The sequence below is a fragment of the Mytilus edulis genome, chromosome 1 (genome assembly GCF_963676685.1).
Source record: "Mytilus edulis chromosome 1, xbMytEdul2.2, whole genome shotgun sequence".
NCBI classification, from domain to species: Eukaryota; Metazoa; Mollusca; class Bivalvia; order Mytilida; family Mytilidae; genus Mytilus; species Mytilus edulis.
In genome coordinates, this window is record NC_092344.1 from 11,966,100 (window position 1) to 11,982,248 (window position 16,149).

At 31.1% G+C, this 16,149-nt stretch overlaps 1 protein-coding gene across 3 annotated transcripts in view; it reads right to left on the reverse strand.

The window, feature by feature from the left end:
* The window catches only part of LOC139524126 (microfibril-associated glycoprotein 4-like), a 79,807-nt gene extending 63,658 nt beyond the window's left edge, over positions 1-16,149 (reverse strand). The window contains exons 1-9 of one of the 3 annotated variants that reach the window (XM_071318717.1): positions 16,108-16,149; positions 12,461-12,499; positions 12,073-12,167; positions 11,023-11,094; positions 10,452-10,578; positions 8,744-8,877; positions 7,942-8,038; positions 6,646-6,812; positions 3,030-3,227 (exon numbers count right to left, since the gene is read on the reverse strand). In XM_071318717.1, the coding sequence (XP_071174818.1) occupies positions 3,045-3,227; positions 6,646-6,812; positions 7,942-8,038; positions 8,744-8,877; positions 10,452-10,578; positions 11,023-11,094; positions 12,073-12,167; positions 12,461-12,499; positions 16,108-16,111 (918 nt within the window). In that variant the 5' untranslated portion in view covers positions 16,112-16,149 and the 3' untranslated portion in view covers positions 3,030-3,044. Of the gene's footprint in view, positions 1-3,029; positions 3,228-5,414; positions 5,704-6,645; positions 6,813-7,941; positions 8,039-8,743; positions 8,878-10,451; positions 10,579-11,022; positions 11,095-12,072; positions 12,168-12,460; positions 12,500-16,107 lie in introns of those variants that run through there. The other 2 variants (XM_071318710.1, XM_071318724.1) reach the window with 2 other exon arrangements.

Consider the following 16,149-nt stretch of genomic DNA (forward strand, 5'->3'; position numbering starts at 1 on the left):
AACATGTATTTGAAAGTAATAAACTAAAATGCCTTTTTGATGTTAAACATGAGATACTTTTCAATTTCTTTAATTTAAATTCAAAACATGTATTGTTTCTCTGATGGTCTCACCCAAATATACATATATCCATCATATATATCAGGCTTTTATCTTTTTATTTATTTCACTTTATCTAGTATGTTTATTTATTCTATTTTTAATTTCTTTCCATACTTTATTTTACAATATTTCTCAGAAAACTAATACATATATATCATTGCTCAATATTGCATGTTTGATATCGGTATAATGATCTTCATTTTCATTTAATTTGATCCCATTTTTTTAAAAATCGAGATTAAAAACAGCTAAAAGGCTATCATTGTCGTCTATGGGGAAATTAATTGTTTATTACAATCTACAAGTTTTCAATTTCTTTATCTCAAACCTTGTTTAAACTTAACATTACTGAAATAACCAGAAACTCGATTTGGTCAAGGAAAATGTACCTTGTTCTGTTTGTTAACGCTATGACTGATTTTGTTTTTTGCTGATTTCTTTTTTTCACTTCTCTTTAGGTGGCGTATAAATGTTATATCCATAGTGTATCTATTCGGCTTAGAGCGTTCCTGATGAAGGTAAATCCAGAAAAGCGCATAGAACGCCTGAACTTTATATTGTGTTGTTTTTGTTTTTTAAATGTTATATGTTTACGAGCATAAAACTGACCTGAAATGTCATTTTTTATCATTTTTGATTTCACGTATGTCAAATTTATTTTAAACTCATTTGATTTTTTAAGATTAATATCTGTATAAATTGTCGCTGTTATCTTATTTGTAAAGTCTCCTCACACTGATTCTACTACACGATAAGGGAAAATAATACCGGACATAACATGCCAATTAAGACACATTGTCCGTTGAAATATCTTTTGCTATATCAAACTTTATACAAGACTTGCTTACAAGGAAGTCCTTTAAGTAAGAAATCAGACTGGCCGTGTGTTATTATATGTGTGAATGCAAGACGGTTTGAAAACATCCAATTTCCTATGAAAAAGAAGAAAAAGGTATGTATGTTTGATTATAAATTTCTAGTATTGATATGTATTGACTGTAATCTATTAGTTTCGACAATTATCAACACGTATGTTTTTTTTAAATTATTTTAAGATATCACAATTAGATTGAACAATTTTGCTATTTAAACTTAAATTGGTTAAAATTTCTGCTTCTCATTATAAAAGGACATCTGTAAATTTTAAACCAGCAGTCATGCGTCAGATAGACCATTATACATTAGTAAATTATCCTCACACTTCGACGAATACCATTGGACTTCATCCTGACCATCAAATGTGAACATCATCGTCGCACTTCATACATACCTACATATGTATTAGAGATTACCCTACAGTAATGAATTGTATGCCTATTTTCAATGAAAAGCATACGAACTTTTGTTAAATATTACTTAAAGTACCTGAAGATATTAAGGAGATCCTTTTTCTGTTCACGTCTAACTCTAAAAGTTAATGAAATCCGTTCGGAAGTATAATTGCTGATATGACGATGTAAGACTATGATTCGAGTCTGCTTTCATTAACTTCAATCATTGAAATACCGTTTTATGTAGTGTTATTCTACTTGTTTTGTACCGGTTTTTTAATTATACATAAAAATTTAAAAACAACCATTATGATTGCCAATGAGAGAACAAATGACAAAGAAATTAACAACCATAGGTCACCATACAGCCGTCAACAATGAGAAAAACCCATACCACATTATTGACATAGTCAGTTGTAAAACATCAAGAAATGACAAATATCCAAAAATACAAACGAAAAACTTAACGGCCTGATTTATGTACAAAATGATGAACGAAAAACAAACATGATATACAGCAACAAACAACAACAGTTTTCCTTTTCTGAATTTGTTCCCAATCTACTTTATTGTCTGCACTTTAGTCACTAAGGGATTAGAATACAAAAGTTAGTTCGACCTGCATTGTGTTAAATGAGTTATACTTCCTCCCAAGAAGTAAACATATTTAGCTGATATGTGTACGTAAATCTTAATAAAACTTATATTGTTATTTCTATATCTACAAATACTTCAATGTGATTGGTCCCATATAATTTGTTTTCATTAGTCAACAACACTTCGATGATGCCGAAACAAATTAAGTCGTTTACTATGTACACTTTACGTCAATTTCACTGTGATATATATTCATGGGCGATACACATAAATATAATCCTGGGGAACATGAAAGATTAAAAAAAAACAGTGGTTTGCGTTGCGATTAATCACGATTAAATACAATAAAAATAAAACGATGAGTATGCCTACAGGGCAGATCAGTTAACAAACTAAATGTAAGTCATAAATTATGACGCTCACGCGTAAACTTTAGATAAAGTCTTATTTGGTTAGTTAATGAACCTTTTATACATTACAATAACCAATAAAGATGGTTTAATTTCCTAATTATTTTGTAGTGTAGACAATTTGACGTTGATGAATTACTTTTAGAGACTGTCAAACGTTTGATAGTTGATTATATTTGTAGGAGTGGCGTGTGATATTGAACTAGTTGAATTGTCCTATACACTTTTGTCATGTTTCAAGTCAACATATTTAGATATAGATGTTTTTTTTTATTTTGTGTCGTTGGGTTTCTGTCTCATTGCTATTTCCATAAACACGTGAAACTCTTTTGGTGTTATACTTTACGAGAAGTTTATGAATTATCACAAATCTGTGCTGTCTTTGTTGTTTTCACATGTTTAAGACGTATATCTACTCAATCATTTTTCTGTGAGTGTATGTGCATACAATTAAAAGTATTCTGTATAGGGACCTGTAAGAATTGAATATCTATATGTTGCTTATTTTTCAAGACCGATAAGTGAGTAGTTCTTCTGGCATTTAAAAACAGAACAATGGATTTCATGTAATATTAATTAATTTAAATATTTTAACATTAGTATTTTCTAATCATCATCATGGTAGTTTTCATTGAGTAATAATACCCATGAAATGTATACCAATCTATCCCAGTGGCATATTCATCTGATCATGATGGCCATGATAATAGACTCCATTTAAATTTGACAAATGGCAGCTGTCATACCACCATGCACCTTTATAAAGTACTGCGCAATTAGATCCATGACTATCATTGTCTCGGTCAAAAGTAGTGAACTGGTGCCCATTCTGTCTTGTCAACGAATCACATAAATTGAATAGAGCTGTACGTTGTTACTAATCATCTAATAAATTCTTATATATTATTGTGTTGGTTTTTTTCGGATGCTGGTTGCGTTTATGAAGGTTTTAAAAAAGTTTAAGATGAAACAAAGGTAATTAATATAACCATGACAAGACACCATTGCAAAACTTATAAAAAAATTTTTTAACACACTCAAATTAAAGTTAAAGAGATAAATGTAGCTTGGGTGTCTCCTTCCATCTTCAGTTTCAAAAGAGCAGATAACAATTGGTTTAGATAAGTTGACTTTCCTGATGGAATTTGAAATGTTTTGAATTTACCGAAAAAAAGTGTTATTTGCTTGATGATGAAGCAGAACACTATCGTTCGCTTATTCCCGAAAAAAAAGTGTTTTCTTTTTAAAACGCAAACAGCAACTGTTGAAAATAAAACCTACAATAATTAGGTATGACAAAATACTAAGATGCTTACTCAGTAACAATTCAAAGCTAATAATTCATTTTAGGTGATTCTTTATCTAGACATAATGAGCACCAGTTCACTACTTTTGACAGAGATAATGATGATCATGGATCTAATTGCGCCGTACTTTTTCAAGGTGCATGTAGGTATAACAACTGTCATTATTCAAATTTAAATAGAGTTTATTATCAAGGCTATCATGATGAATATGCTACTTTATTGTGTTTTTTTCGCCAAGTAACAATATATTTTTCAATAGAAATTTTTCTTCTTTCAACCCAACCCCCCTTCTGAAAAATGAATTAAATGAGTTTCTCTAATTTTGTGCTATTTTCACATTTCCTGACCGGTGCGAGAAAAATATTTCTCCTCACTAGTGAAAAATCTGTTCTCGGCAAATGATTAGTCGAAACTTGATTATGACGTCTAAATGTTTGTTTTCTTCTGAATTTTCTTATTGTGACGTCATGAAAAAAGGCGACCATGCCTGATGACGTCGCATATAAAGAACACAAGTTTCTGAAAATCTTTGAAAAAGAAGGATACAAATCAATAGAGAAACAGATTCCTACACTATAACTCGTGTATTAAGATATTTCTCCACTCTCGACAGTTAAATTTTAGTTATTTAAAGAGCTCGGCAAGCCTCGCGCTTTAAATAATAAAATTTAACTGTCTCGATTGGAGAAATATCGTAATACACTTGTTGCAGTGTTGGAATCTATATTTACCCCATTGCTGTCTATGATTATTCTCTAAAACTTTTCAACTAGTCTACATTGTTATTAACAAACACTGAAAGTTTACTTTTAAAAATAAAACTATGCTTCTTTTTTTTTTTTTTTTTTTTTTAACTTAAACGGAAAATGAACTATATTTGGAACAACATTCCTAAAAGAGGGGTCCACTTACCTTTGATAATAAGAAGAAATAATTCCAGAAATGTAACAAAATCCTTGGACATTTTTTTTTACAATGTAATTCCATTTACATGCATATAGTTACTTTGGAAAAGTGTTTTTCAAAAAAAAAAAATATGTGCCCTTTTGTACTAACAAGTAGATTTTACAACAAAACAATTGTTTTATCACTTGAAATTGATCCCTCATTAAAGATTTAGCCATTTGCATTGAAGTGTAACCCTTTATTGGAGTGGTTGTTCCCATCCTGTTGAATACATTCCTTCATAACGACAGTTTTCTTTCTGGACCATCGTAATTGAAAAAGTGAAGACGTAAAACTATGCTTGAAACACGTGTGTCGCCAAAACGACTTTAAAGTACCCTCTCAAATTAATGATCGATATCAAAGTAAAATAATAAAGTCGGAGATGGCGAAAAATATATTGTTTTGGCGAAAGAGGTGGCGAAAAAAATAATTGACCCAGGGGAAATCCTGATAAATAGAATTTTGGGGAATACGAAACCACTATTTGTGGTGAGATTGATAACGAGCAAATGTATTTTAAAAAGAGTAAAACAGACGATGAGCTCAAGAACTAAATATAAGTCACAAAAGTAAACGCCGATTTATAAACTTTATAAAGCTTTTTTTGGTTAGTTAGTAAACCTAGTATGCACTACAATAACATTAAGAAAAATTGTTAAATTCCCTATTGATTCTCTATTTATTCTCAAGGACATGTAAGCATTAAGTATATATATGTTGCATGTTTGTAACGACGATAAGTGAGGTGGTCTACTGGCATTTAATAACATAACAACGGATTTCATGTCATATTTATGTTTTTTTTAAAATCATGTCCACATTAGTATTTTCTAATCATCATCATGGTAGTTTTCATTGAGTAATGATACCCATGAAATGTATACCAATCTATCCCAGTGGCATATTCATCATGATGACCATGATAATAGACTCCATTTAAATTTGACTTGTGGCAGTTGTCATACCACCATGCACCTTGATAGAGCACTGCGCAATTACTTTTATCACCATCATTATCTCTGTCAAAAGTAGTGAACTGGTGCCCATTTTGTCTGGACAAAGAATCACCTAAAATAGAAAAATAGAGCTGTATATTGTAAGTGATTTAGCATCTAATTATTCTTATAAATAATTATCGTGGGATTGGTTTCTTTCAACTTCTGTTTGCTTTTTGAAAAAAAACGAAGTTATTTATTCAACCTTGACTAGTTCAAATTGTAGAGTAAAGTACAATAAAGAATACGATGAATATCATTAGAGGCTATGGAGAAATTAAACATCAATCAATCAATTCATTGTTTCAAACAGTCTTTTTTTGTGACAAAAAAAGTTATTTTGTGTCTGAGTGTACGTCTAAAATTTCATGGTCGTTAATTAATAGTATAGAAGGCAAGAACACATGTTTTTCCGGCAATAAGTGATCGATAGTGTGACACCAACAAGCACAGATCACGTGTTTTCGATTAATTGTATACATTTCTCTAAGTCCCCAAGGAATGGCAATTCATTTACTGAATCAATTAATGACCAAGGTAAACGAAACGACTATTCTGAAAACAAATATTATTTAATTCATTCGAAATGATTCATAATTTGCAATGACGGTGTCTTACAGTGTACTATAAGTTATGCATTTGCTCCTTGTTGACTGCCGTGTATTGCCATATAGTTTATTACATTCTAGTCCTTTGATATCTGATTATTAAGTGTTAAATAGGCAAGCATATCATACCTTTTTAGAAATCGTGTGTAGAATTGGTCTTGGTTAAAGCATGGCTTAAATAACTTCAAACCTTTTTACCACTTGCAAATAAATTTCATTGTTTTTCACGATTATAAAATATGTACATGCTTATTTATGGTATGTCGACGTTCTTGTTTCATTAATACCTATATAAATTGGTGTTTGATTTATTTATGTAAATTTGTTTAAATTGACTCAATATTAGAAGATGACATATATATAGAGTACTACTCACACTATTTTTTATTGTATATATTGTATAACATACCTGCAGTTCCATCATATTTACTGACCAATAGCCGATAACCATTCGCCTCAGAAGATATATGGAACGAGAGATATTCTGCAAACTTTGTTACCCCACTAAAATCTGTCATCACTACCATCAATTCATGGTTTCCGTCTGATGTTAGCTCATGTATGTTGTCGTTTCCTGTGAAATAGATACATTTAATGACATAACTTTTCAAATTAGACTATATGCCAGGTTTGTAATAACATTAGCAACACGACGGGTGCCACACGGTGACCAGGATCTACATACCCTTTTGAAACACCTGACGTCAGTCACCCCAAGTGTTTGCTAGGTTCGTGTTGCTTATCTCTTATTATTTTATGTTGTGTTTTGTTTATTATTGGTTGTCTGTTTGTCTTTTTCTTTTGTTGCCCGACGTTGGTAGTTTATTTTTAATCTATGAGTTTAAATTACTCCTCTTTTACAACAGATAATTAACCAATCGGAAAAAGGTATAAACCGGATAAGAGTAAGAGAACTCTAGTTCATCTGTTACGTTAATTATTTATGCTAATGATATCTCGAAGAAAACTGAAACTTAAAGTTAAGTGTTACAACTTCTACATACAGACGTTTCGTGAGATCAACTCGGAAAGATGATAATAATGAACAATACTTCAAAATGAACAGTGACGATATAATATTAAACAGAAATCATACAACACAATCAAACCAAGAAACAATCCAAAAGTATTTGAAGGTATACATCTGTTTGCATAAAAAATGTCGTCAACGAAGTGATTTTAATGCCACGTCAATAAATAATCATTAAATGAATAAAACGATTGACAACTAATTAAGACGAACAGGCTAAAATACTCTTAATCAAAAATTTCCGAGCGATTTATTTTTAGCAACTTTCGCGAGAAGAAAATAATTGAACATGTAAAACTTAAATCTTTTCTTTAAAAATCGCGTTATCAAATCGCTGCGAAAAGGGCTAGAAGGACTAACGCGAAATTAACTACCCAAGACAATAAGTTGGTTCACAGCTTACAGAAGACTACACTGCAAAATAATATAAATCACGAAAATGAAATTACTGAAAAGCTTAGTATTACGGCTTATATTCATGAAACAAGTTGACAAATGAATTAAAAGCAATTCGGACGCATAAATTTCATAAAGTGTTATTGGACACATTAATATTCTTCCCTTCGGTGTATGCTGGTAAAGATCATTCACCGTTTTGTATGCACTTCTATTCAACTGACTAATTTATTGTCTTGTCACACTTATTACTTTATTCTTTCTATGTGTATTTTACCTAACCAATATTCGTCGTTAGCTTGTCCAAATCCAGTCTTGTATGCTTGCCAATCTCTGTAAAAATTGACTGATCCATTAATTCTTCGTTGAATAACCTGAAATGTTAATATCTAATTTATTTTTTGAAATTAGAAAAGGAGTAACACTTGATCAATACTAATGACAACCAGATGTACCATTTAAGGGTACTCGCCTTATATACACCTCAATCACTTAAATTTTAGGCATTATTTTGCAAGGGACAAACAGTTTTTAAAATTATAATCGTTGATACATTATTTTCATACTGTAGTTTATATGGTTTTCTACGTTTAGTTTTGATTGTACGCCATTTTGTTGAATACATCTTAACAGATTTGAAATAAACATTGAATGAAACTACAGTTCCAGCTTCTATTGGCAAAGTTGGGGTTGGATTTTATACATAGGTGACTTTCATTCTTTAGATCATGTTTTTCGCGTCACTTTGGACTTTGAAAAGAACTTCGAACGCATAAAATGTATTAATAGTAGTTTTCATTTAAAAAGCCAGTACAGGATTCAATTACAATTAAAATTCCAATAATGATTCTCCATTAAGATAGGAGTATATCACAATGTTATTACAGGACAATTAAAAAAACAAGATTTGTCTATCAGGAAGGTTCAAAACAATACAATATGAAAGTGAAGAATGAATAAATAGTCGAGTTCTTGAGGTCCTGTATGACAAAATATAATTATAAATACGTCAATTAAATAGGAAAAATGTTCTTTGAATAGGACTAAAGTCTCGTTTAATGTTCATATTACAAACTTACAGTCCAAGTATGAAAACTTGAATCTACGTAACAATAAACAGATGCCGGAAGCTGCATCTGTCCATATGGGTAAATAGTATGGACGCCGCTTACAGATAACTGTAAGTCGGTACATTCTCGTGGAAGTCTTGAGGCTGAAAAGATATCCCGTATGTTAAATATAAATTAAGTAAGAAAATTAAGCAAATTATTTATTATAGTGACATGTGTTTTATAATCTCGTTATGTCTTCTCATTATATAACTGACAAAACATATCGTTATAAACAGAATGTATGATAAATCATTTTTATAACTGTCAAGTAACAACACATTGGATTTGAAGAACTGTTTTTACGCAATTTGGGGAGAAAATAGGTTTTCAGTACCAGATTTCTTTTTACATATTTAAGTCCAATGTCTCCAACAGAAAAAACATCCTGTCGATAACTCAATATGGTCATGTTATTCTAAAAAAAACGGACGAACATGACAAACCACTCACGGTTAGTGTGATGCATTTACATAATGAAAAAGTAAGAAGTATAATTTCTTTGCAAAATATAATTGTTTTGTTGAAATTGAAGTAAACAAATCTGTGGTGTACTGTAAAGAACTTGTTTTGACATCAAAGAGTATCTTTTGTTTATGAATTGGGATATGATCTGTTTTGTTTTATATAATTTTGATATAGAGAGGTGTGCATATCTCCCAGGGACAAGACTTACTGTGGATTCATTTATTTTCGTGGGTACCAATTCAATTTTCGTGGATTGAGGAAAACCTGCATATTCGTGCATATTCAAATTCGTGGTTTTGGCAAAGTCTGCATACATTCCTTTAGAACATTTGTAATTCGTTATACATTTAAATTCGTGGCTCTCCTGTACCCACGGTATCCACGAAAAATTAATATCCTACGGATATTAATGAATCCACAGCAACACTAGTTAGAAAGGCAATTCATACTATATATAGATTAAGATGACAGTAGTTTACTGATGTTCAAATCTCGTTAATTGATTGAAAAATTCTACTTAGAGAGCAGTAGTTATGTACACAAGTAGCACCATAAAAGCGGGGGGTTTGACTAGCCACAAAACCAGGTTCAACCCACCATTTTTTTCCTGAAATGTCCTGTATAAAGTCAGGAAAATGACAATTGTTATTTTGTAGTTCGTTTCTGTGTGTGTTGCATTGTCGTTTTGTGTTTCTATTGTTTCGTCGTTTTCCATTTATATTTTATGTGCTTCCCTCAGTTTTAGTTTGTAACCCGGATTTGTTTTCTCTCAATCGATGTATAACTTTTGATCACCGGTATACTACTGTTGCCTCTATTTATAGGTTCAAAATTCAACAGTTGAAAAGAAATGTATTGTTTGGATGTTCGTTGGTGAACCAGAAGAGAGAACCACTGACTTTTGGTAAGAATACAGGAAATTCTGGCAAAAAGTCAAAAGATTCCAAATAGATATACAAACTCAAAAGTCGATCACAAACTAACATCACTATAGCATACCATTGACCCATATACTATTAAGGAATATAATTACAAATTGAGTTCGATTAATTGTTTCATAGCTTATTATTGTTTTTCCAAATTTATTATCGCTATAAACGACTGATTTTCGAGGTCGGCAGTTAATACTGTTGATCTTTATTATGGATTCTATAAAAACACAAAATAGTGAGCATTTTATTTTAAAGTATAAAAGATACAGTGTACTTACGTAATTGACCAGAATTTGTGCAATTCAATTTATCATTACATAGTCTGGTATCGCAGCAAAGTGTGCACTTAACGTGATGACCTTCTGAACGGCGCCCCAGTATCGAACTACCAGAATTACTACAAGCCTTTATCGATACAAAAACAAATAAATTGTATCATGTACGTACGTATATACTGTAGAGGGTATATCCAAATTGAATTTATGTTGGTTTTTTTTTAGAGATTTTGCTAATAATGCTTGATAAGCTGTCAGTCTATTATTTTAAAAATGTTTGTTGAAACATTCATGTTTTCTGATTATTTTTGTCGTTTAAGTTTTCTTGTTGACGTTTGCCAGCCAATTTGTTTATATATATAAAATATTAACACATTTATTATGGGTATAATCAAAACATCATTGTTTGAATATATCAATTCTTATACAGTAAAACCTCCATAGCATAAATTAATACACCTGATATTTATAAAATGATATGAGATATGGTATAATTGCCAAACAGAAAACTATCCATGGGATCCAAATGTCGTAAGGGTAGGGGTTAACTTTAAGATAGTAAACTTAAGTATACCAGTGACGAGCCACATCCGTAATCAAACTCTACAGCACCGGATTCCGTTACAAAGTTGTGCATATAGCAAACCTACAATAAAAACAAATATTACTTACAATAGTAAGTCTTAACAAAAAACATTACTCACTTGACACGAACCTTTAATTGAAGCACATATATCAAGGAAATCATGATAGGAAAAACAAGCCCTGAATTATTGTCCGATCTAAGGGATACATCAAATATGCCTAAATTGTTCTGATATCAAGTTCATAATGTTAGATAGGTGCTTATTCTTCAAATGCACATGTGTTAATTCATTTTTTTAAGAGATCGGGTTGCTTGCTGTCGTCAATGTTGTATTGCATACTTTGTTCTTCAATGACGGATCGAAGTCTAAAAAAAATCCAGCATTAAATATTAAACTATTACATTTCTTCAAGAGTACATATGATTTTTGAATTTTGTTTTGTCCTTTGGTTAAGCAAGAAACATTTTGTTTTCAATTCGCTCTAAAAAAAAAAAAGGCTTATCACTGAACATGACTTATTGTTTAATTAACAACAGTAACTCGATAGAATGATGCATGATCTACTGAAGCGTCCGGAGTACTTGAGTCCACCCCACCCCCGTGTTAGTATGGTTCGTGCTCTGAGTATAATTTGCTATCGTCGTTCGTCAATTTTCCTTTTGGCTATTGATTTTTATTTACTTGCTTACTTTTTGTGACTCTTAATACCCCTTGGTATATTCATTATTTTAATCAAGGAGCATTACTAACATAGCGGAACATGACGTTAAAAAAAACTAACAGCATCGTTTTGTATGAAATTAGCTTAACAAGAATACAGGAATAAGTCGGCAATAAGAGAAGTACAGTTTTTTCCCAAAGGAGTGAGAACTTACAAATTATTCTGCTGATTACTTCCACTTTCTTTACTCTCAGTGTTTTTTATATTGTTATTTTTTTGTAATTGAATGAAAATTATTAATTACCAACAACTACATTCATAACTGCGTTTGATTTTATGATGTAGATTTGAAACAAAAAAAGAAAATCAAACTGACCTCACCATCATCACACTGTATACGATGATTACACTCGCTGCTGCTTTCAACTCCACTGCAGGACCAACATTCTTGGTTACACTCTATCACGAGTGCTTGTGACATAACAAAAAAAAAGACATGATTAAAATATACAGTTCTGTACGTGTGCACGATTTTAAAAAAACTTTGATATTTGTTTGTGTTCATTTTCTGAATCATTTTTTGAAAATGTTGCAATTTATCAAAAACATTTCTCTATTCATGTTGGCAAAATGGTGATTGCCATCAGATACAGTCATATGAATATATCATTTGAACTAAAAGACCCTATACAAATTACATATGTTTATAAATTAGTTTGATGGTAGAATATGTTCAACTTTTTATCTCTTTAATAAATACATACCTATAAAGGATATGAGAAGCACACAGACAGACCATTTAACTAAAAAATATAGTACATCAAACATCTGAATAGATCAGAAAAAAGTAAAATTACAAAAATACTGAACTCCGAGGAAAGTGCAAAACGGTAAGTTCCTAATCAAATGGCAAAATCAAAATCTCAATTACATCACACACATTAAACGAATGGATAACAAACAGATTAAAATAGATAACACTTTCTGTGAGTGTCATTTATTGCCTCATTAAGGTATACCAAAAGTGAGTTCAATATAATTCTTGTATAAAAAGAAATACATATTTTTGCAAAACATCCGTGAGCTCTGTCCGTGTCTTTAAATATTTTCAGAATATTTCAACCACAAAACATTTCATTATATGTTATGTCCAAAGTTAAAGATATTATTTTTTTTATTTTTCAGAAGAAATCATTTCGTACCGGTGTCATATGGTATTTTGAACCCCATGGTTAATTGACCCCAGAGTCAAAATACCGCTATGGAAAATTACCCCCCCCCCCCTGTATGGAAAATTGACCCCCATGGTAAATTGAACCCCCCTGTTTTTTGTCATTCTAAATGATTAATAAAACATTTTACATTATATAAAAGCTAACCAAAGATTAAAAATCATTCATACAAGAACGGGAGGTCAATTTTCTATGATTGGTTTGAAGAGAAATATTTGCTTGGTATTTTTAGTGCTCTGAAGTCTTCACCAACAAAAATTTCATTAAAAAAAGGTGTTATAACTAGACCATGTAGCTTGAACACTTTAACATGTTTAATTCTTTGAAATTTGAAACATTTATATAGAATGGTAGACTTAAGTTTTAATTTTCAATAGTAAGAAAGGGGGAGGGGGTCAAATTATCATGGCTCATTTAAATCTAAAAAGTAAAATTTTCAAAACATCTTTTCAAGCTAGTAAAATACATACTAACCACTTATTGGAGTATAATTACTATGTAAAGGAGTTAGAGTAGCTACAATTTTTAAAACTAAAGGTCTATAGAAGGGGTTTCAATATACCCTGGTAGGCATGGTAGAGAAAGGGTGTGTGTGAAAATACTATGGTAAAGTAAAATTTTCTAAAATATCTTTTCCATCATGTTAAATACATACAAACTACTTATTGGAGTATTGTTACTATGATAATAAGTTAGAATAGCTAGAATTTTTCAAATGAGAGGTCTTTAACAGGGGATTCAATATACTGCAGGGGGGTCAAAATACCATGGCTAAGTAAAATTTTCCAAACATCTTTTCCAGCATGTTAAATACATACAAACTACTCATTTGAGTATTTTTACTATGTTAAGGAGTAATTACAGCTAAAGTTCTGAAATTCAAGGTCTATAGTAGGGGGTTCAACAATATACCATGGTAGGGGGGTCAAAATACCATGGTAAAGTAAAATTTTCAAAATATCTTTTCCAGCATGTTGAATACATACAAACTACTCATTGGAGTATTATTACTATGTTAAGGTGTTAGAATACTAGTAGTTTTTTTGAAATTCAAAGTCTATAATAGGGGGTTCAATATACCGCAAGGGGGGGGGGGGTCAAAATACCATGGCAAAGTAAAATTTTCAAAATATCATTTCAAGCAAGTAAAATATATACAACCTACTTATTGGAATATAATCACTATGTAAATGAGTTACAGTTGCTAAATTTTTTTAAATTAAAAGCCTATAGTAGGGGGTTCAAAATACCAAGGTAGAGGTTCCAAATACCATGGCAAAGTAAAATTTTCAAAATATCTTTTCAAGCAAGTAAAAAACATATAAAAAAATTAGAATAGCTAGAATTTTAGAAATTCAAAGTCTACAGTAGGGGGTTCAATATACCATGGTAGGGGGGGGGGGGGGGGGGGTCAAAATACCATGGCAAAGTAAAATTTTAAAAATATCTTTTCAAGCAAGTAAAATACAAACAAACTATTTATTGGAGTAAGTATAATAACTATGTAAAGGAGTTAGAATAGCTAGACTTTTTGAAATGAGAGGTCTATAGCAGGGGGTTCAATATACCGCAGGGGGTCAAAATACCATGGCTTAGTAAAATTTTCAAAACATCTTTTCCAGCATGTTAACATACAAACAACTCATTTCAGTATTATTACTATGTTAAGGAGTAATAACAGCTAAATTTTTGAAATTCAAGGTCTAAAGTAGGGGGTAGATATTTTGAAAATTTTACTTCGCCATGGTATTTTGACCGCCCCCCTTAACCATGGTATATTTAACCCCCTACTATAAACCTTGGATTTCTAAAAATCTAGCTGTTATAACTCTTTAACATACTAATTATATTAGAAGTAGTTTGTATGTATTTTACTTGCTTGAAAAGATGTTTTGAAAATGTTACTTTGCCATGGTATTTTGACCCCCCTGCGGTATATTGAACCCCCTACTATAACATGTATAAACCTCTCATGTAAAACATTCTAGCTATTATAACTCCTTTACATAGTAATTATACTCCAATAAGTAGTTTGCATGTATGTTACTTGCTTGAAAAGATATTTTGAAAATTTTACTTTGCCATGGTATTTTGAACCCCCTACTATAGACCTTGGATTTCAAAAAATCTAGCTGTTATAACTCTTTAACATAGTAATTATATTCCAATAAGGAGTTTGTATGTATTTTACTTGCTTGAAAAGAAGTTTTGAACATTTTACTTAGCCATGATATTTTGACCCTCCCGCGGAATATTGAACCCACTACTAAAAACCTCCAATTAAAAAAAAATGATAGCCAACAAATTGTAAATTAAATTATCTGCAATACTATTTATCAAAAACAGGGGGCTTCAATATACCGCAGGGGGATTCAAAATACCATATGGGAACGGGGTCATTTTACCGCATGGTATTTTGACACCGGGTTCACTTTTTAGGGGATTCAAAATACCATATGACACCGGTCCAGAATTCAATGTGATATTGTATAAACTAAAATTTCACAAATATTTCTGGAAATCATGTTCAAATGTATAGTTTTATAAATGACATACATGACATTACGTACATCATACAATTTTGGGATTTACTGTTGAACTTAAATCCAAGATGCTTGTTATACAGTTATACATATACATAGTTTTGACGCCAGTCGCGCGTTTCATCTACATAAGCCCCATCAGTGACGATCAGATCAAAATAGTTAGAAAACAAAACAAGTATAAAGTGGAAGAGCATTAAGGTCCCAACATTAAAAAAACACCGTTGCTTCAAATACGGCTTTGCAATATATGTCTGGGATAAGAAAATCCTAAATATTTCGAATAATTCATACTTTTGAAAATAGTTAATTTATAATAAATGACCATATAATTAATATTCCTGTCAACACCTAAGTCCTGACTACTGGGCTAGTTAAACTGTCGGGGACGAAAAATTCTCTAGCAGTGTCATCGACCCAGTGATGTAAGTAGTTAAAACATTGAATTAGCTCATCTAGCTAAGGTGTCCCATTAACCTACCTCCTAATCATCAATTAAAAAAATGACATAACTATACAATCTAATTTTATACGGTATACAATAAATCTAATACTGCTTTACATATACGTTGTGATACTTCATAATTAAACCTCAACCTGTGTATGACAGATTGAAGCAAAAGAATAGTGACTTACACATTTTCTCCGACTACCTATTTCATTCAAGACTTCATGCGA